We start from the raw sequence: 22,710 nt of genomic DNA on the forward strand, positions 1-22,710 counted from the left end.
GAAGAAAGAAAGAACTGGAAGCTGTGGTCCACACTTGGTATCAATTACATCAGTAGCAAATGGCCCATTTTTGGGGGGCTAGGAAGTAGGTTTAAAAACGGCAGATTTTATAAAGGAGCGCCCAGAATGGTTCATGGTTGAATATGGCTCTCTTTTGCTATGGGACAGCAGATCCACTGGCTAGGCCACACTGAAACGAGGAAAGTTTCTGACGTTTTCAGATGGATTACATCTCAAATGAATCAGGACCAATAACCTGGAGGTTTGTTTTTGGGGAGGTTTTAAAGTCACATGGCATGGAACTGAGATCTTGAGAGTCAGGAGAAATAGACACAAAGCAGAGAACCTCAGAGCTGTACAGCACGGAAACAGGCTCTTCAACCCAACTCATCCATGCTGACCTAGTTGCCTATCTGAGCTAGTCCCACTTGCCCATGCTTGGCCCATATCGCTCTAACCCTTTATTATCTATGTACCTGTCCAAATGTCTTTTAAATATTGTATTTTAAAATATTCTCTGGCACCTCATTCTGAGTACACATCACCTTCTGTGAAAAAAACTTGCCCCTAAGTTCCCCTTTAAATTTTTCTCCTCTGACCTTAAATCTATATCTCAAGTTTTAGACATCCCTGTCTTGAGAAAAAGACTGTGACTAACCACCACATCTATGTGTCTCATGATTTTGTAAACCTCTATAAAGTCAGGGTGGCACAGTTAGCGCAATGCTGTTACAGTGCCAGCAATCGGGACCAGGTTTTGAATCCTGCGCTGTCTGCAAGGAGTTTGTTCTCTCAGTGTCTGCGTAGATTTTCCCAGGGGGCTCAGTTTCCTCCCACCGTTCGAAATGTACCAGGGGTTGTAGGTTAATTGGGTGGCAAGGACTAGTGGGCCAAAATGGCCTGTTACCATGCTGTATGTCTAAATTTAAAAATAAATACATAAATTTAAAGTCATCCCTTAGCCTCCTTTGCTCCAAGTAAAACAGTTGGAGACTATCCAGTTTCTCCCTATATCATACACCAGTGGTTCTCAACCATTTTTTTCTTCACTCACATCTTCTTTCTTTGGCTTGGCTTCGCGGACGAAGATTTATGGAGGGGTAATGTCCACGTCAGCTGCAGGTTCGTTTGTGGCTGACATGTCCGATGCGGGACAGGCAGACACGGTTGCAGCGGTTGCAAGGGAAAATTGGTTGGTTGAGGTTGGGTGTTGGGTTTTTCCTCCTTTGTCTTTTGTCAGTGAGGGGGGCTCTGCGGTCTTCTTCAAAGGAGGTTGCTGCCCGCCGAACTGTGAGGCGCCAAGATGCACATATCAGCCCACTGGCGATGGTCAATGTGGCAGGCACCAAGAGCTTTCTTTAGGCAGTCCTTGTACCTCTTCTTTGGTGCACCTCTGTCTCGGTGGCCATTGGAGAGCTCGCCATATAACACGATCTTGGGAAGGCGATGGTCCTCCATTCTGGAGACGTGACCTACCCAGCGCAGTTTGATCTTCAGCAGCGTGGATTCGATCATATCACCTTAAGTAATCCCTTACTAACCACAGATCACCTATGGCTTCCTACATTTAATTCCCGCACAGCTGTGGATTGACTCAATGCAATGTCCTGTGAAAGCAAGCCACTTACTTCATCGTTTTGTCTTACGTCTCACCACTTTCAAGGAACTATCTACCTGCTCCCACAAGTTTCTGTTTTATTACACTGATGAGGGCACTACATTTATTGAGCAACTTCAGCTATGGTTTAACTTCCCACAATGCATCACAATTACATTCCATCTGCTGTTCCTTTGCCCACTTTCACAGTTGTTCAAGATCCTATTATAACCTTAGGCTATATTCTACACCGTCCACCACACCATCAATCTTGGTGTCACCTGCAACATGATTGGCGAATAACAGGAAATGGTGAGTCAGATCAAGAATCTGATTGGATGGTGCCAGAACAACAATCTTGCTCTCAATGTCAGCAAGACCAAGGAGCTTATTGTGGGCTTTAGGAAGGGAAGGCCAAGAGATCATACACCTGTCATCATTGAAAGGATGCCGATAGAGAGGGTTGCAACCTCAAATTCTGGGAGACATAACAGAGGATTACTCCTGCAGCCAGCAAATCAAGGCATTGTTGAAGAAGGCACAGCAACACATCTATTTTGTAAGAAGTCTGAGGAGATTTGGCACATCAGCAAATACTAATACTGTTTCAAACATCTAGAGGTGCACTGTGGAGAGTATATTGACTGGTTGCACCATGGCATGTTTTGAAAACTCAAGTGCCCAGGAACACAGAAGGCCATAGAAAGAGGCAAACCAAGTAAATCTTGGGCACTGACCTCTCATCCATTGAAGGCGTTTATGTGAGACGCTGCAAGTTGCAGCCAACATCATAAAGAAGCCCCATTATGCTAGTCACAATCCCTTCTTGCTGCTAACTTCAGGCAGAAGATACAGAAGCATGACATCCTGCAACTCTACATTCAAGAACAGTTTTTTTCAGCAACTATCAGGCTCTTGAACCTCCCCATACAACCTTTACATTAACCACAAATTACTGTGGGATCACCAAAAGATCTGTCTGCTCGAATGAAATGTCACTTTTTCTCTTGTACGAACTACAATAGTTTTATTTACTTATTCATTTATCTAATTTTATATGTATCTATCTATTTATTTATCTATCCTTTTATATTTAATTTTTTTTCTGACTTGGCACATTGTAGTATTTTGTACTAATATAGCGAGAAAGAATTTCAGTCATCTGCACATTGCACTTACGTATATTACAATTAACTCATCTCATCATGCTTCACATATTTTAATCCAAATTGTTGATATAATATATATGATAAATAACAGGGGATCCAGCACCAATGCCCACTACATACCATTGGCTACAGGACTCTAATTTGAAAAACAACCCCCCCACGATTACCCTCTGACTTCAACCATCAATTTTGGATCCAATTTTGTTAGCTCATTCTGGATTACACGTGACCTCACCTTCTAGATCACTCGACTATATGAAAATTTGTCAAAAGCCTTGCTAAGACCCCCTGTTCTCATCGATCCTCTTGGCCACTTTTTCAAAAAAATGGGGGGGAAAATTCAGAAAGCTGACAGAGGCTTTGGTGAGCAGAGGCTGAGGTGGTAGCATAGAAGTTAAGGTAAGGATAATTCTATCAGGTAAGGGCAGGCTTTTCTTATTGTTTTCTATTTCATACACAGTGAGAATGACAGCAAAGGCAGGGACATGCTCATTGTGCAGAATGTGTACAGTCAGGGAAGCCAACAGTATTCTTCATCTATAATAAATGAAATTACTACAATTTTCTACAATCACAGCATCTGTGTAACAAGTGGATCCCTACAACTGTAGCTCCCTACAAAGCATGTTAGGGAATTGGATCTGGAGTTGGATGAACTCAGGATTATTCAGGAAGCTGAGAGGATAATAGAATGGAGTTAAATGGATGCAACACACCTAGTAGACAGGAGAAGGGTAGCTGGGAGAGGGAAAAGGAACAGGCAGTCAGTGCAGGGCACTCCTGTGGCCATGCCCCTCAATAATATGTGTACTATTTTGGATACTGATGAGGGGGACGACCTGCCAGGAGAAGCCATGACAGTCAGGTCTCTGGCACAGAGTCTGGGCCTGTGTCTAAGAAAAGGATATTGATAGGGGATTCAATCGTTATGGGAAAGAGGATCTGTGGAAAAGATGAAGAATCCCGCATGATATGTTGCCAGGATCTGGGATATCTCAGATCGAGTTCGTGACATTCAAGAAAAAAAGCAACTAGAAGTCGAGGTCCATGTAAAAGTGAGTAGAAAGGGTGAAATGGTCTTGCAAAGAGAGTTCAGAGAGTTTGGTTCAAAGCTGAGGGACAGGATCTCCAGGATTGTGATCTCATGATTGCTACCCTGTTTCTAGAGATCTTAGAAACAGGAGGATAATTCAGGCTAACACATGTTTAAAAGGTTGATGCAAGATGTAGGGCTTCCAATTTCTGGAGCAATGCGCTCTCTTCTAGGGAAGATAGCACCTGGGGTCATTTTCAGGATGGTTTGCATCTGAATAGGAGGAAGACTAAATCCTTCTGGGAAGGTTTGCCAGTACTGTTCCAGGAGGTTTAAATTAAATTTGCATGGATTAGGAACATGAGTTCCAGAGCAGAATAGAGGAGGAAAAAGATGTTGTAAATACTGCATATAAAGGCAGAAATAAAAGTGTTGTGCATGGTGGAAATAATGTTCTCAGTGCATCTATTTCAATGCAAGGAATATTGTGGGAAAGCCAAACAAGCTTACAGCATGGATTGGCACACGGAATTATGACATTATGGCAATTGTTGAAACATGGTAGCAGGAGGAACAACCCTGGCAGCCCAATGTTTTGGGGTTTTGTGGTTTCAGACCCAATAGAGCTGGGGGATGAAAGGGGGAGAAATGGCATTGCTCATCAGGGAAAATATCACAGCTGTGCTCAGACAAGAGAGACTAAAGGGCTCGTTCACTGATAATATAAGGGTGAAGCTGAGGAACAGGAAAGGTATAACCCAGTGGTTCTCAACTTTTTTCTTTCCACTCACCTACCACTTTAAGTAATCCCTATGCCATAGCTGCTCTATGATTAGTAAAGGATTGCTTAAGGCGGTAGGTGAGTGGGAAGGGAAGTTGGGAATCACTGCTCTAGACCCAATTGTTACTGAAATATTTTGCTTTAGAAAAAGTGTCATTGGTCCATTTCATTTGGAGTTATGGGGGAGAATTGGGTTGAAATGAAAAATACACACTTGTTGGGCTGAATGGCTTAACTCTGCTCTTACAGTCAAATTTAAATTCGTAATACATAATTTCTCATGTACAAAGCCATAGTGACTATTCTTAATCAGCCCAGCCTTACTAAATGCAGATATATCCTAACACTCAGAAGCCCTTCCCCTCACTTTCCCAGCACTGACTTTAGGCTCAGCCATTTGCAGTCTCTGGCTTGTTCTTCTTAAATAGAAGTACAGCATTAGCCACGCTCATTCAAAGTCTTTCTTTGGCTCAGGAAGAATAAAAAATCTCTGCCAGAGTCCCAGCAACATCTTCCCATGATTGTCCAAGAATACACCTGGAAATAGATTTATCCATCTTTACTGACAATTAGTGCCAACACAATATTGGTGTTTCAGGACATCACTGTTCTTTTTCCTGAACTCCTCAGTGCCCATGATCCTCTTCATAGTTAACAGAGACAAGAAGTAATTGTTTTCAACTTCACCCATCTCCGGTGATTCCACACAGATGACCACATGGACTTTAAAGAGACCTCTGATAACTGTTTTGCCCCTAATATAATGATAGAATGTCTTAAGATTTTCCTTTATTTTACCAGCAAAGGATAATGAATGACCCCTTTTCTCCCTCCTGATTTCTTTCTTGAGTGTACTCCTACATCTCTTATTCTCAAGGAATTTGTTTTATCCCAGCTGCCTTTCCCTCAACACATGCCTCATTCAGCAAGTTAAAATCACCTACTAAAACAAGTTTATTACTTCTACTTATTGCTCCTCTAATTCCCTCTGACTATGGTGGGGGGGGGGGCGGTGGGGTGGGGGAACCTATATTACAAACACATCAGAGTAATTAGCCCTTTTTATTCCAGTGAACTTACATAGACTCACTGGACAATGCCTCAGGAATACCAAGTACTGCCATGATATTCTTCGTAATCAAAAGAGTAATTGCTCTTCTCTTTCTTTGACCTATATCATGTCAGATACCCCAGACTTGCCTATCCTTCAATCATATTTCTGTAATAGGTATCAATCACAATCCCACATACCTATCCATGCCCTGGGCTTATCTGTCTTAACTGTGAGGTTTCTTGCATTAAAATAAATGCAGTTCAGCCAATCAGACCATACACACTCCTTCCCCGATCAAATGGACTGGCTTGGTTTAATATCCAACCTTGCATCAACTTTCTTATTGTCACACTAATAGTTTGGGTCCCACCCTTGTCCCCTGCTAGATTAGTTAACTAAGTATTTCCATTAAATCTCTTCACCAGGTACTGTTCCTGCTACAGATCAAGTGCAACCCATCCCTCATGTACAGTTCACCTCTGACCAAAAAGTGCTCCCAATGGTTCACAGTCGTACAGGCATTTTACTTTCTGTATGCTGATCATTGGACAATGGAATGCTTTGAAGCTTTCCCCCTTTCCTCCATGTAACTATATTATTTATCCACTATCATTCATTCCAGATTTGGTAAGACTACAGAGCTTTATAATTAACATCCATGGTTTCCAGATTGTTTATAATTAGGCAATGTTTCAGACTGCACATAACTGTCCAGTTTATAGCAGATTAAACAGACTCCTTGAAGGATAGGTGTTCTGTTGAAAATGACATTCTCAAAATAATCATATCATAGGGTTTAAAATCTCGTTCCAGTTTGCATCCTTCTGAAATATACCGTTGTATTGCAGAAATAAATGTACATAACTGTATTTCCTACACTTTTCTTCCAACCTGCTTTCCACAAGCAATCTCACCCCATTCAAACGGATTATCTCATGTGTGCAGTGGAGATTGACAAAGACACCTGGGTGAGAGCTTGAAGGATCATCAATATTGTGACTGAGAAAGTACTTTCTTTATCACAAATAATGAAAAGGAAATGTAATAAAAAAGTTAAATATTAAATGTTCAAAACTTGCAATACACTTGGCATACCGTGGTGAAACGCTTCCTCGTGGTGAACTGCTCCTCCCAGGAACATTATGGCCATTGTCTAAATCTTGATCTAAAAAATAAACAAAGCTTGTTAACAAAATCACAAAAGCAATTAAAATAGTGAAATGTTTTTCAAATCTGCATGCAACTATTATTTTTAGGCTGAACTATTTTTGTTCCACTACCTTTAGTCAAACTTCACATATTCTGTATTAAACCATTCATTGAATGTAGAAGGAAATTGGCCGAGATAGCCTTCAAATCTGCAGTAGATTTGGGCACAAAATCAACACTTTCTATATTATGCACAAATGCTTGTTTTTTTTTAAGTTGCAATACAATATATATCTACAATTGAAAGTTCCTTTGCTGTGTCACAGTTAGAAACAACAACTAAAGGGTGGTCAACTCCATCAACATGTCGACCACTATCAAAGTAAAAAGAGAAATAAGGTCTCTAAATATAATTAAATGAAAGTGCATTTTTAAAAAGTTCGAAATACAGCACTGTAACAGGCCAATATGGCCCTACGAGTCTGTGCCGCCCATTTTACACCTCATTAACCTTCACCCCGGTACGTTTTTGAAGAATGGGAGGAAACCAGAGATCCCGGAAAAAACCCACGCAGGCACGGGGAGATCATACAAATTTCTTACAGAGGATTTGAACCCAGGTTTTGGTCCTGATCGCTGGCACTGGAAATGCGTTTTGCTAACTGCTACACCAATCTTGCCGCTTTATAACAGTTAAACTTTCTAGTCCTTTATTTTGAATATTTTATTTTTGATTTTTTTAAAATTATACATAATAAAATCTTCAATAACACAGCATATTAAAATTTTCTAACAAGTAACAACAAAAACAAAAACAGAATGTTCCCACCCTCCTTCTCCCCTTCTATACATACAGATCCGCATACCATCAGAGCTTACATATCTTTTAAATATCTCGAATACAGTTGCTTATTTCAATAAATACCCATTCATTACTTTTGGGTATGTATAATGTCAGCATTTATATTCCTTTCTGTTATTGTATTTGGGCCTCTATGTGGTCCAGGTATGGCTGCCAAATATTTACAAAAGTGTCATACTTACTCTTTAAATTATATGTGACATTTTTCTCCATAGGTATACAGCTGTTCATTTCCATAGTCCATCGTGCTATAAATAGAGGGGAATCGGACTTCCAAGTGATCGTAATACATTTTTTGCTACCGCCAGTGTTATTTTTATAAATAAGATTTGATATTTAGACAATTTGTTGCTTATTTCAATAAAATTGCCTAATAGATATAGCTCTGGGTCACCTGCAAAGGCCACTCCTGTTATCCTGGTTAATTTTTTTGAGATATCTGCTTTTGATCTATGTAACTTCCGTGAAGTAAGATATAATTGGTGCAGAAAATGATATTGAACTGGCCCATATCTTGCATTTATAATTGATGTCATACTGTCCGTACATTAACCTGACCAGCTTCTTTCTGAGATTACTATACCCAGGCCCATCTTTCCTTTGACTTCTGTAAATCTGGTTTTGCACTTCAATTTTGGAGAATATAATATATTTTTGTTATAAATTTGGGTGTATTCCCCATCCATACCATTTGTTCTATTTCATTAGCTTCAGGTGGAGTCAACATTATTCCCCATTTTTCTCTTAGGAACGATCTTAGCTAGAGAAAACAATAGAAGGTCCCACTAGCCACTCCGTATTTATGATTTATTGTTCGAAGGACATATGTTCATAGGCAATAACACATTTTTACACAATGGAGCTTTTATTGATATCCCTACTTTTTTTCCAATACATTCATTAATTTATTGCCATTAGTATGGGCTTGTCTTTTTTTAGTGATTTGACACTCCATTTATTGATAAAATCCTTTGCTTCCCCATTGAGTACATTCCCATTTGAATCCAAGAGGGGGTGGGAGGGGCTGTTGTCCACAAAGATGATAAATCTAGCCTATGCAGCTCAGCAGTATTTTTAAAAATCCCAGCCCATTGTCCCATGGCAGTGTTTCCAATGCAATTCTTGGTACCTTGTAATTCCATGGGAACTATCTAATATGATCATTTAATAATTTAACAAAATTTTTAGGTCAAGTGATTGAAAAAGATATTGTAGTCTTGGCATTACTTTAATTTTGATGCAATTAACCTTTCCCACTAAAGTAATTGGTAAAACTCACCATTTCTGCATGTCCCTTTCTATCTTCCCAAGAAGAAAAACATAATTTAGTTTATTCAGATTCTGTATATTATTGCCAGTTGCTAGTCCAAGATATTTTATTCTGTCTTCCATTTAAATTTACTTCCTTTCTGATATCTTTCACATTCTAAATGTGTCAATAGCATTATCTTACTTTTGTCCATATTTATATTATAGCCAGATACTTACCCATATTTTTCGAATGTTTCTTGCAATTTTTCCAAAGATTTAACCGGGACTGATAATAGCACACCATTGACAAATAGACTAATTTTGTGTTCTTCTTGTCCAACTTGGAAACCCTTTATATCTGGATCCCTTCTTATTATCTCTGCTAGAGATTCAATTACTCGTATAAAAAGCGCTAGGGACAGGGGGTATCCCTGTCTACTCGATCAACTCAAGGAAAACACTGCTAATATTTGCCTACTAGTTATAATTTTAGCTTATGGTTTATGATATAAAGTTTTTATCCAGTTTTTAAATGTTCTGCCTATGCCAAGTTTTTTCATTGTTTTAAATATAAAGGACCGTTTCAAATGGTCAAATGCTTTTTCCGCGTCCAGGGAGATTGTAATACTTGGATTCTGTTCGAATTTTGCCATATATATTATATAACCTTCTTAGACTTTTTGAGGAATGTCTTCCTTTAACAAATTCTACGTGGTCTGTATGTATCAGTTTTGCTAGATATTGTCCTAATCTATTAATCTTTTGCTATTATATTATAATCAGCATTTAACAGTAAAATTGATCTATACGATGAAGTTATTAATGGATCGCTTTTTTTTGGTAGTTCTGTAATAATAGCATTTGAGGATCTGTGTCTCTACTGCTTAGCTGAGGACATCCATTATTAGGGACATTAGTAATTCTTTGAATTGTCTGTAAAACTCAGGAGGGAATCCATTCATCCCCAGTGATTTATCAGCTTGTAGGGTACCCAGGGCTTTTTCAATTTCTTTTCTCGTAAAGGGGGTGTTTAGTTCTATTTTTTCTCTCTATTCTACTTTTGGAAGTTCAACATTCAATCAAAATTCTTTGATTCATTCTTGTCCCTTGTAATTCTGATTTGTATAATTTCATTTAATATTGTCTGAAGATATCATTGATTTCCTTTGTTTATATGTTTGAGTATCTGCCTCTGTTTTTATAGCTTTTATTATTCTTGATGACTCTCTGTTGTAACTTGCCAAGACTTTATGTGCTCGTTCACCTAACTCATAATATTTTTGTTGTTTTTAATATAGCTTTTTCTGTTCTACATGTTTGAAATATACTGTATCTTAGCTTTTTATTCTCCAGTAGCCTGTATTCTTCTTGAAGTTCTGTTCTTGATATTTTTTTCTATTTCTGTAATATCTTTCTCCAAACTCTTTACTTCTGCCATATATTCTCTCTTAAGATTTTTTGTATAAGATGTAATTTGTCCCCTCAAATATGCTTTGAGCGTGTCCCATATCAAAAAGCTATTATTAGCAGATGGCTGATTTGTTTCAAAAAATATTTTGATCTGTCTTTTAATAAACTTGCAGACATAATAAACTTGCCTGTTCTTTTGAATAACGTGGCATTGAGATGCCATTTGTATACATTTTCTTGCTTTGCCATTATTTCATGTTAATGTTAGTGGTGGGTGACCTGATAAAAGCCTTGCTAGGTATTCTCTTTTTATCACTCTAGTTTTTAAATGAGCAGACATTAAAAATAAATTAATCCTTGTATATAAATCACGTACTCTTGAATAAAAGGAAAAGTCTCTCTCCATGGGATTCAATTGCCTCCATATATTGTTAAGATTTAGATCATATATGAAATTGTGGTTTTTGCCACTTTTGCCTTCATTTTGTTCCTGCAGCTTTATCTAATATTAGGTCCAAGCAAAAAATAAAGTCTCCTCCAACCAATATACTTTGTCTTCCCTCTGCTATTTTTAATAAGATATCCTTCAAAAAGGCTTCATTGTCATAATTTGGGGCATAGATATCATGTGTCCATGCTTCTCCATAAATTTTGCAACGTGCCATAACATACTTTCCAGCCCAGTCAACTGATGTGTCTTCCATTAATACTGGTGTATTTTTATTAATTAGAATCGTTACTCCTCTTGCCTTTGAACCAAAAGAAGACAACATTATATGTCCTACCCATGCTCTTTTCAATTTATCATGTTCCAATTTAGTAAGATGTGTTTCCTGCAGAAAGATTATATCTACTTTTAATTTCTTTAAGTATGCCAAGATCCTTTTCCCTGTCCCGTTTAACCCATTAATATTAAGACTAATAAACTTTAATATTTTATCCACACCATTTTTCAAACAAATAAGAATACTTTCCAACTTTTTAAATAATACTGCAGGATTTCTCTTTTAAGAAACATGTCCCTTTTAAGCAAAATTTCCCTTTTAGTAACATTTCCCTTTTTAAAAAACCATATATATTTCCCCTTTAAAAAACGCACACATTCCTCGCTCTGACTGTGATGTAAGCAGTAAAACCTGGAAGCCTGTGAAAAAGGCCCGTGGAATTTTCTGAAGATGAACCTTTAGTGCCATTTTTAAAAACCACTTCTCTCCTGGTGCCATTTCCCCCCCCACCCCCCAGATCGGAGTCCCCACCCTGCCACTTTCCACTCCACTTTCCTTTCTCTCCAGAGCTCTCCATGTAAATTACAATAATTTTTATTTAGCAGTAAAAACAAGATAGTTCAGTACTACTAAATATAAATTTAAAAAGATAAACCTTTCAGTTAGTCCTGTTTTAAGATGGTCTTTTCAATCTTATCTGGCAGTTTTAATTTTTTCACCGCTTTCATAAAAATCCTTATTCTTGAAAATTCTTTGATTACCTTCTGAGTCATTGACCCTCAGCGTCACTGTGTAAATCATTGAGCATTTTAAGTTCTTTTCTTTGTTTAACCAAGACAGAGTTAAAGTCCTGGAAAAACATTACTTATTCGTTGTCCACCATTAATGGGACATTGTTATTTTTTGAATATTCGTATGCTGCTCCCAGGATTTCACCCCGCTCCCGATAACTTAAAAGTCTTACGAAGACTGGTTGGGGTCATTGATTGCCGGTTCTTCTGGATCTGAGGGTCTGGTTTACCCTTTCAATTTGCAGCCTTGCACTTAGCTTGTCTTGCCCCAGCATTTGTGGGATCCATGTTTCAAAAAGCTCATCAGGTCTTTTCCCTCAATTCCTTCTCTCAGTCCAATAATTCTTACATTATTATGTCTGCTGAAATTTCCCATATGGTCGATCTTGTCCATCCTTCCTTTTCTGTCTGTGTCCCATTCTTTTGCTTTTTCTTACAGAGTCTTTAGCCTGTCTTTTGTTTAGTCCAGCTCAGTCTCCACTTGTGTCAATCATTCAGCTAAATCTTCCACAATTTCTTTAATTTCCTATATCTTTTCCAAAATGTCTCTTATCGCTGATTCAAACCTTGTGAAGCGAGTGCACAAAGTTTCTATCTTGTTCAAGATATTGGTTATATCTTGCGCCGACCCCTCTAGTGCAGCCGGGTTCAGCTGGTCCCAAGGCCCCTTCTGTGCTCCTCCTCATCAAGCATTCATTCGATGTTCCTGGCTGAGCTGCTGTTTCTTCAGTTTTCATTTTTGGTTGCCGTGGTCATTTAGTACTAATTTTATCCATTTTTGACAATGAAATTCTGACTTTTGAACTTTCAAACCATCTTTTTAATACTTTTCGTGGAGAGCTCTTTCAGAACATGTCTGCTCACATCCTTTGCCTGGCCACGTCCCCAACCCCAACTTTCCAGCCTTTGATACCTTTTTAATTGCACACAAAGCAATATTTAAGATGACAATCAAAACAGCATATTTTCAAAAGCTAAGCTATTAAAGTACCAATGTTTCATTAAAGTAATGAGACAAAATGTACTGAGCTTCTGTCAACAGTTTGGGAGAGCTGCCAATGAAGTCCTCTGACAGATTAGTGTTTTTTTGACTTCTGCACTTGTTCACGGAGATCAGACACAACTGCATCTGTCTTCCTACTTCACCACGGGACTTAGTATTGTGCCCAAGGCAGAGCTTGGGTGTACTGAGTACAATGCACACTTCACATCCAGTCACTTAACTTTACAGGAGTTACGGCTATATTGTGTCATACAACCCATTGATTTGAAGTAGGTTACTAAGCTAAATATTTCATTGATTTTCTTTTTTTTAATTACCATATAACCATATAACAATTACAGTATGGAAACAGGCCATCTCAGCCCCTCTAGTCTGCACCTTTTTAAGTAATCTCCTCTTGTCCCACCTACCTGCCCCCTGACCATAATCTTCCAATCCCCTCACATTCATGCACATCCAACATTGTCTTAAATGACAAAATTGACCATGCTGCAACCACCTCTTCCGGAAGGTCATTCCACTCAGCCACCACTCTCTGAGTGAAGAAGCTCCCTCTCAGGTTACTTCTAAACTTCTGCCCCCTAACCCTTATCTAATGACCCCTCATTCAAAACTCACCTACCTTCAAGGGGAAGAGCCTATTCATATCTACTCTATCTATCCCCCTCATAATTTTATATACCTCTATCAAATCCACCCTCAACCTTCTACACTCCAATAAATAAAGACCCAGTCTACTCATTCTCCATATTCTAGATACTGCAATCCAGGCAACATTTAAGTAAATCTTCTCCATACCCTCTCTACCTTATTGATATCCTTCCTATAATTTGGGGACCAGAACTGCACACAGTATTCAAATTTTGGCCTCACCAATGCCTTGAACAGTCTCAACATCACTATTCTATGCTTTGATTTATAAAGGCCAGCGTACCAAAAACCTTCTTTATCACTCTATCCACATGAGAATCCACTTTCAAAGAACGATGAACCGTTATTCCAAGATATCTCTGTTCCTCAATGCTCTCCCCTTCACTAAATATGTCCATCAATATTTTTAAATCGTAATTTTAAATGTATTCAATTTGCAGCCTTGCACTTAGCTTGTTTTGCCCCAGCATTTATGGGATCCATGTTTCAAAAAGCTCATCAGGTCTTTTCCCTCAATTCCTTCTCTCAGTCCAATAATTCTTACATTATTATGTCTGCAGAAATTTCCCATATGGTTGATCTTGTCCATCCTTCCTTTTCTGTCTGTGTCCCATGCTTTTATACATTTATTTTTCAATTTAAACATTTTAATTAAATAAATCTATCTCAAATGATTCTAAGCATTCTCTGATATTGGGGACATTTAAGATGTTTTAAAAAAAAACTTTTGACAGCATGAACTTTCAAAAACCTGTGAGAGGTAGGCCTTAGGTTCTATCACTGTGGTCCAGTTTCTGCTCATTGATCTCCTGTGGCGACGCACATAATTGCAGTAGTGAACTGGCCCTGCTTGTTACGCGCAGGCGGCGGGGCAGCCATGGCAAAGATGGCGTCACAGGACTGAAGGGCACATATGCGCTCGCAACATCGTGACGTGAGCACTGGTGCATAAGGGGCGGAATGGAGTCACACTTAAAGGCTGCATGTGAGATTCAAATTAAATCATTTAGTTGTGATACCTGAGCACACAGCCTGCCGTTTCAGTCTCTGTGCTGCGCTCGCTCACAACCCACTACATTGGTGACCCAACAAGTCTCCACATCCTGAAGCCCAGTTTCAGATAAGATAGATAACCTCTGTTTCAACCAGATATTTCTTCGTTGTCAGCTCGCTTGACCAGGAAACTGCCTCATGAGTAGATGACTTCATTCAAGCGCCGCCAGAGGAAGGTAAATACATGGCTCTGAAAAACCTCCTCATTAGCACTTATGGCCTCTCACGTGCACTTGGATGGCCTGGGCAACAGGACCTCGGTCCTCATGGATGAAATGCTCACGCTGGCAGAAGGGCACAAGCCCTGCCTCTTGTTCGAGCAAGCGTTCCTCATTCTGGGAAGGGGATGGGGAATTATACAGAGCCGTTGTCATACCCACACTCCTGTTCGGCTCCGAATCATGGGTCCTCTACCGGCATCACCTACGGCTCCTAGAACGCTTCCACCAGCATTGTCTCCGCTCCATCCTCAACATTCATTGGAGCAACTTCATCTCCAACATTGAAGTACTCGAGATGGCAGAGGCCGACAGCATCGAATCCACGCTGCTGAAGATCAAACTGCGCTGGGTAGGTCACATCTCCAGAATGGAAGACCATCGCCTTCCCAAGATCGTGTTATATGGCGAGCTCTCCACTGGCCACCGAGACAGAGGTGCACCAAAGAGGTACAAGGACTGCCTAAAGAAATCTCTTGGTGCCTGCCACATTGACATCCGCCAGTTGGCTGATATCGCCTCAAACCGTGCATCTTGGCACCTCACAGTTCGGCGGGCAGCAACCTCCTTTGAAGAAGACCATAGAGCCCACCTCATTGACAAAAGACAAAGGAGGAAAAACCCAACATCCAACCCCAACCAACCAATTTTCCCTTGCAACCGCTGCAACCGTGTCTGCCTGTCCCGCATCGGACATGTCAGCCACAAACGAGCCTGCAGCTGACGTGGACATTACCCCTCCGTAAATCTTCGTCCGCGAAGCCAAGCCAAAGAAGATAGATGAGAGCTCATGCTGGCTATTGTGGAGACTGCACAGATGTTCTGGAAAACAGTCTTCAATTTTTCACTTCCTCTCATCAATGAAAGAAGGACACATGGGAGCACTAAATGCAATTGAAGAAGTTGGAGGAGATGAACATATAACCATATAAAAATTACAGCATGGAAACAGGCCATTTTGGCCCTTCTAGTCCACACCAAACTAAGTATTGTTCTCTCGTCCCACCTACCTGCACCCTGCCAATAACCCTCGATTCCTCTCCCATCCATATACCTATCCAAATTTTCAGACCTTGTCTCTCCAGACACTTATATATATCTTATCTTTAAGAATGCTTTCCATTAACTTACCTACCACAGATGTCAAATTTACAGGGTCATAATTGCCAGGATTACTCCTCAAGCCCTTTTTAAACAAAGGAACCACATGTGCAATACGCCAATCCTCCGGCACTATACCCATCTCTAATGACATTTGAAAAACTACTGTCAGAGCCTCTGCTATTTCCTCACTAACTTCTCTCAAGGACCTGGGGAAAATCTGTCAGGACCTGGAGACTTATCCACCTTTATATGCTTCAAAAGCTCCAGTACTTCCTCTTTCTTAATCACTACATTTTCCATAATTACCCTCTTTGCTTCCCTAATCCTGCACAATTCAATATCCTTCTCCTTTGTGAATACTGAAGAAAAGAAATTGTTCAGGATCTCCCCCATCTCATTTGTCCGCTCTGATTCTCTAAGGGACCAATTTTATCCCTCACTCTCCTTTTGCTATTAACATATTTATAGAAACCTTTTAGCTTTATTTTCACCCTGCTTGCTATAACCACCTCGTACCTTCTTTTAGCTTTTCTAATTTATTTCTTAAGATTTTTTTACATTCAGTGTATTCTCTGAACATCTTTTTTCTTTGTTTCTTCTATTTATATCAATACTTTCCTATTTCTTAAGCACACAAAAGTGCTGGAGAAACTCAACAGGTCCTGCAGCATCCACAAGAAGCAAAGATATACAACCAATGTTTTGAGCCTGAGCCGTTTATCAAAGTATAGCTTCTCCACCAACTTCTCCAGCAATTTTGTGTATTTACAACAATCACAGGGTCTATAAACTTTATTGTTTCATCCTATTTCTCAACTCCAGTTTGCTTGCAATTAAGGCCAATGCGTTCTTTACATTCCCAACTATTTGTGGCACCTGCCTGCAAACCTTTTGCAATGTATGCGTTCTAATCAGCATTTCCCTCAGATCTGAACAGCAGCCTTGGACTCTGACAGCTCGTATCGCCTTACAAACTTCGTATTTTAGGGAAGGTACCAAGGAGGGACAAGTCTCACTGCTTTAACCCAGCAATTGTATCTTTATAATACCTGGAAGCCCTGTTTAGGTCCCTAGGTAGTGGTGAGGAAAGAAATATAAAAACGTGTGTTGCACCTGCTCTGCTGCAGGGGAAAGTACTGGGAGTCATGGGAAGTGGATAGGATGGGATGATCAAATATGGGAATCAGGGAGTGAACAAACTCTGTGGAAGATAGGAAAGCATAGTTAGGGTAGGTGTGGCTGGTGGCAAGGTCTTATTGAGGAGATTGGTGGTATTGATTCAAATCATGGTCATGTACTTATCATATTTTTGTTCTATGAATGACAGAATAAAATACATCTGTGACATAGAAAAATTGTGTATAAATAATCATATCATTAACCTTCAAAAGTATACTCATCAGATGATGTTGGGAAATTGGAGTTTCATGATGGCAGTGCCAAAAGCATAGCATATTAGGGATGACTTAGCCTATACTAATTAAGTAAGGAATCTATCTGAACATGTCAGAGAAGCAATAAACAGCTTCTAAGCTACCATACCAGAAGGGATCTGGAATGAATAATTGGTAATGTGGAGAAGACAAACATTAGGAGCATCGATTAGTAAAAGTACAACTTTTTAATGTTGTTTACATGTAAGCTCCACTACTGACTCTTTAATACCACAATCCTTGATCATTCATGCCCATACCATTCTTGAGGGATATGATGTACAACTACAATGTCCAACATCAACTAGCTTCTCATAAACCATTGTTATCCTTCCTCATTAGTGTTTTGTTTCCAATTTAATACTACTAAAGTTTTATGGCAGTCCAAGGGTGTAGCTGTATTAGTGACTGGTGCTGTGATAGGAACATATAGGAACATAGGAAGTAGGAACAGGAATAGGCCAAAAATGGCCCATCGAGCCTGCTCCGCCATTCAATACGATCATGGCTGATCTAATTTATGACCTAACTCCACCTACCTGCCTTCTCCCCATATCCCCTAATTCCTCTATCATGTAAAAATTTATTTAACCAAATTTTAAATATGTTTAATGAGGCAGCCTCAACCACTTCCCTGGTTAGAGAATTCCAAACATTCACTACTCTCTGGGAAAAACTATTTTTCCTCATCTCTGTCCTAAATCTACTCCCCCGAATCTTGAGACTGTGTCCTCTCATTTTAGTTTCCCCGGCCAGCTCAAAAAACCTTCCTACATCTATCCTATCCATATCCTTCATAATCCTATATGTTTCTATAACATCTTCTCTCATTCTTCTGAACTCGAGCGAATACAATCCTAGATGATTTAATCTTTCATCATAAATCAACCCCTTCATCCCAGGGATCAACCTAGTAAACCTCCTCTGGACCGTCTCCAAAGCCAGTATATCCTTCCTCAAATATGGAGACCAGAACTGGACACAGTACTCCAGGTGTGGTCTCACCAATACCTTATACAGTTGCAACATTACCTCCCTACTCCTGAATTCAATTCCTCTAGCGATGAAGGCCAACATTCCATTTGCCTTCTTAATAACCTGCTGCACCTGCAACCTAACTTTTTGCGATTCATGCACAAGCACTCCCAAGTCCCTCTGCACAACAGCATGCTGTAGTTTTTCACCCTTTAAATAATATTCAGCTCTGTTTTTTTTGCCAAAGTGGATAACCTCACACTTACTAACATTGTACTCCATCTGCCAGACCTTTGTCCACTCATCCAGCTTAACTATATCCCTCTGCAGACTCTCCACATCCTCATTACAATTTGCTCTTCCACTCAATTTGGTGTCATCCGCAAACTTGGCTACACCACATTTTGTCCCCTCCTCCAAGTCATCAATGTAAATGATGAACAGTTGTGGGCCTAACACTGACCCCTGCGGCACCCCACTTACCACTCTCTGCCAACCTGAAAAACTCCCATTTATCCCGACTCTCTGCCTCCTGTCAGACAACCAATTTTCAATCCAGGCCAATATACTTCCCCAGACTCCACTTTCCTGTAACGTACTGAGAAGTCTCTTGTGCGGCACTTTATCAAACGCTTTCTGGAAATCCAAATATACAACATCAACCTGTTCCCCCTCTATCCACCGCACCCATTATATCCTCAAAGAATCCTAACAAGTTTGTCAAACAAGATCTTCTCTTTCTAAAACCATGCTGCGTCTGCCTGATTGAACACTTACGTTCCAGTAAGTGCTGCTGTTCAAATCCAGAAGGGTAACTAAATTTTTCCTTCATCTGAGGATAGAGTAGATAATAAATTAAAAAAAAACACAATTAGACATTAGATTGTTTTTGCTTGCCTTTTTATGTCTGACTTCTATGTATGGATGTTACATATCATGCACATCACTGAATGTAATCCAAATATTATGACATATCATATGTGCAGTGTAGTCCACCAAGTCCAACCAACCCGTCTTTCTAGCTCTCCCTGCCAAAGAGCTTCATCACATGAACTCGCAATTTATGGTCTTGTAGTGTACTGTCTTTTCCACCCTCAGCCCTCAAATCATACGATAATTTTTCCTGCAAACATAAGAGCAGTGGGAATCAAGATGCTGCAAATTCACCACCAAGTACTTCTTGGGATATATTTCCTTCAAGTCATACACAATTATTTGGACACTATTTATTTAAAAAAAAATCATATTGTTACGAGCCCAGAGGACCCCAAAACCCAGCAGCAATAGAAATTCACCAAGACAAATGGTTACTTAAACAAAAGTTGTTTTTAATTTTCTTTAAACATAAAAACAGGATCAAACTTTATAACTTATTATTATTAACTTAACCTAACCTCATTCCCTTCTAATTCTAAGTGCATATGTATGTAATGTGAATATGTTCAGGAAAGTTCTTTGATTCATAGTCCAATCATTCACTCTCACAAGTTCACCTGTTTCAGGGAATTCTTATACTGTGCACAGAATTTAACATTTATGAATTTTCACCAGGCTCTGGTGCTTAAAGTTAAATGGTTACTGCTCAGGAAGGTCCTTGTTGGTTTTAGAGAGAGATTTATTGCTCGTTGGACACACACAAACTGATTTCCTCCAATCAGTCATTTCAGTGTCTTGCTGAAGAAACTTGCCCCATCATGGGTTTTCCAAATGATAACCTTTTCTTCCAGGTCACCACAGAGTTCCTCTTGTTTCCCTTATTTCAGGAGAAACACTCTAGCCAGTCATTTCCTCTGGTAAGGACTATAAGGGTTTGAACAGGCTGAATTCAGAACTCACAACCCATCTTCAAAATGGGGTTTTAAACAAGCCTGCCAGCTTGACATGTTGCAGCCTCAATTGCTACTGTAGAACTGACCTCTCTCTCTTTCTCTCTCTGCTTGTAAAAACCAGAAACCCTCCCAAGGTTCCAAACCCAATCCTTGAAAGATCTTTATCAGCACTTGAGACCGGACTTTTCCATTTGCACCTGCTTTTGAAATTCTTTCCAAAGCAGTTCCATTCTTGCATTTTAAATGAGATGTGAAATGTAAGTATCTATTTGTGAAGTGACCCCCATAATCTATCTCCTTTAAAGACATATTTATATATTCTATATAATGTAAATGGTTATATGGTTATAACGTGTAACAATATGCTTATCATTTTTGCACATTTTGTTTGTTTAGAAAGTGAGCCTTCAACCCACTAGGTCCCTGATAATGTGAGTCGAATATTTATTTGTATATATTCCCATAAACTTTTTATTAGTGTCCATCACTCACCAAATCACTAGGGTCAATGTATAGTGGCCAATTAACTTACCAACCTGCAGATCTTTGGGATGTGATTAGTAAGGGATTGTTTAAGGTGGTATGTGAGTGGGAATAGAAGGTTCAGAATCACTGCTCTAGACCAAATTATTACTTCAATATTTTGCTTGAGAAAAATTGTCTTTGGCCCATTTCCTTTGGAGTTATGAAACTGTGCACATAATGAGTTAATTAGGTACGATTAAAACAGTGGTTTTCAAACTTTTTCTTTCCACTCACATACCAACTTAAGCAATCCCTTACTGATCACAGAGTAGCACCTATGGCATAGGGAATACTTATGTGGTCGTCCGCGAAGCCAAGCCAAAGAAAAGAAAAATATGGGTGGAAAGAAAAAGGTTGAGAACCATTGATCTACACTGCAGTATGATGCGCAGCAGGTCAAATAAAGTCATATTACAATGAAAAACCATCTTAGAAATTTGACTAAGACATCATAGTGATTTTCTGTAAACTCACATTTGTCAGAAATGAATTTCATTTGATTTCCCAACTGACCTAGATCTGTTGCTGCTCATTGTCTTCATCACCAATTTTGCTGTCATCTGTAAATTTACTAATCATGTTAATTATTCTGTATTACTATCCATACCGTTAATATAGATAAACAAATGGAGACCCCGAGCACTGATTGGTCATAGGCCCAGGCATGGGAGTGAGGTTAAAAAAAGAGGAAAAGAGCCGAGCGCTTGTGTGAGGTGTAGTGGGGGTCAAGGGGACACAGACCCCATTTGGAATATTTTTGAAAATTTGGACATAGTATTACCAGTTTCAAGCCTCTTTTAATGCATTTCAAAGTAAAAACAGACATGACAAAATAATGTGAATGTCACTGTATACTAATAACATTTTTATTACTTTTATTGACTCTGAAAATGTCTATCCTTACTGTGATTTGTCAATTTATTATTTTCCTTTACCATGCCTTTTTGTTTCCTTCATGGTGAGTTTGCTGTTTTATTACACCTTGTTCTCGGTTACAATGAACACTTCAGTGCTTTATTCCACATTGTTCATGACTTTCAAATAAATACTGGCCGCTGCTGATCACTGCCACCTCCCCACTGAGGCCCCACTCCTGCTGGTAGCCCGAGGTCTGCTGCCCCCTGCTGGGAGCCCGAGGTTTGCTGCCACCCGCCGGGAGCCCGAGGTTTGCAGCCACCCGCTGGGAGCCCGAGGTCCACTGCTCCCTGATAGGAGCCGAGGTCTGCTGCTCCCCACTGGGAGCCCAAGGTCCACTGTCACCTGCCGGGAGCCCGAGATCCACTGTATTTCTGCTTGAAGGTAGCAATGAGAAGACCTAAGAACTCTGATCCGAGCTCCTGAACGCAGAAATCATTTAAAAACGCGGAAAATTGATTTTGAAAATGCAGGAATCCGCAGAAATGTGGAAACTTCATATGCCTGCAGGCCTCCAATCAAAGGAGCATTTCTGTATTGTATTGAAATAATACGTTTGCCCTTTGGCTCACCATTTCTATGCTGACCACGAGGCCAATGTAAATTAGTCCCATCTGCTTGCACGTGGTCCATAACCCTCTATTCTCTGCCTGCCCACATGTCTATCCAAATGCCTTTTAAATGTTGCTATCCTGTTGGTTGTACCACCTCTAAAATATACCTCATACATTTCTAAACATTACCCCTCTCACTGAAAACCTGTGCCCACTCTGATGACACACAATCAGATTGATTTTAATTGCACCAGACATCACATGGATCCTGGACTGAAAATGGGCAAGTTCCTAGAACAAAAGCCCAACATCACATGGTCCCCCAAAGACCAGAGGCTAACATTTGGGCCAATAATGGTCATGTCCAAAACTGCAGGGATTTATCAGATGACATTTCAGTGATTACCTTGTTTTCGGCCACAGCCTCCAAGGTCCTCTTCCTGGTCACCATTTAGTGCAGGTTTCAGCATAAACTGGATAACGATGTCACCAGCTGCTCCTTTTAAGCAGTTGTGGCAGCCTTGAAGATTCCAGAATCTACCCCCATGACCTCTGTTAGTTGTTTGGGAGAAATGACATTCCATGTATCAACGTCTGTATGGGACAACTTTTCTTTTAGATATGGGAA

At 39.7% G+C, this 22,710-nt stretch overlaps 1 protein-coding gene across 13 annotated transcripts in view; it reads right to left on the bottom strand.

Moving 5' to 3' along the window:
- The window catches only part of mllt10 (MLLT10 histone lysine methyltransferase DOT1L cofactor), a 458,751-nt gene that overhangs the window by 51,171 nt on the left and 384,870 nt on the right, over positions 1-22,710 (bottom strand). For 11 of the 13 annotated variants that reach the window (XM_069914651.1, XM_069914639.1, XM_069914641.1 and 8 more), the window contains 2 exons: positions 7,828-7,893; positions 6,730-6,799 (listed from right to left, as the gene is read on the bottom strand). In XM_069914651.1, coding sequence (XP_069770752.1) covers positions 6,730-6,799; positions 7,828-7,893 — 136 coding nt within the window. The remainder of the gene's footprint in view (positions 1-6,729; positions 6,800-7,827; positions 7,894-22,710) is intronic. The other 2 variants (XM_069914640.1, XM_069914642.1) reach the window with 1 other exon arrangement.

Source organism: Narcine bancroftii, chromosome 1 (assembly GCF_036971445.1).
Source record: "Narcine bancroftii isolate sNarBan1 chromosome 1, sNarBan1.hap1, whole genome shotgun sequence".
Classification (NCBI taxonomy): domain Eukaryota; kingdom Metazoa; phylum Chordata; class Chondrichthyes; order Torpediniformes; family Narcinidae; genus Narcine; species Narcine bancroftii.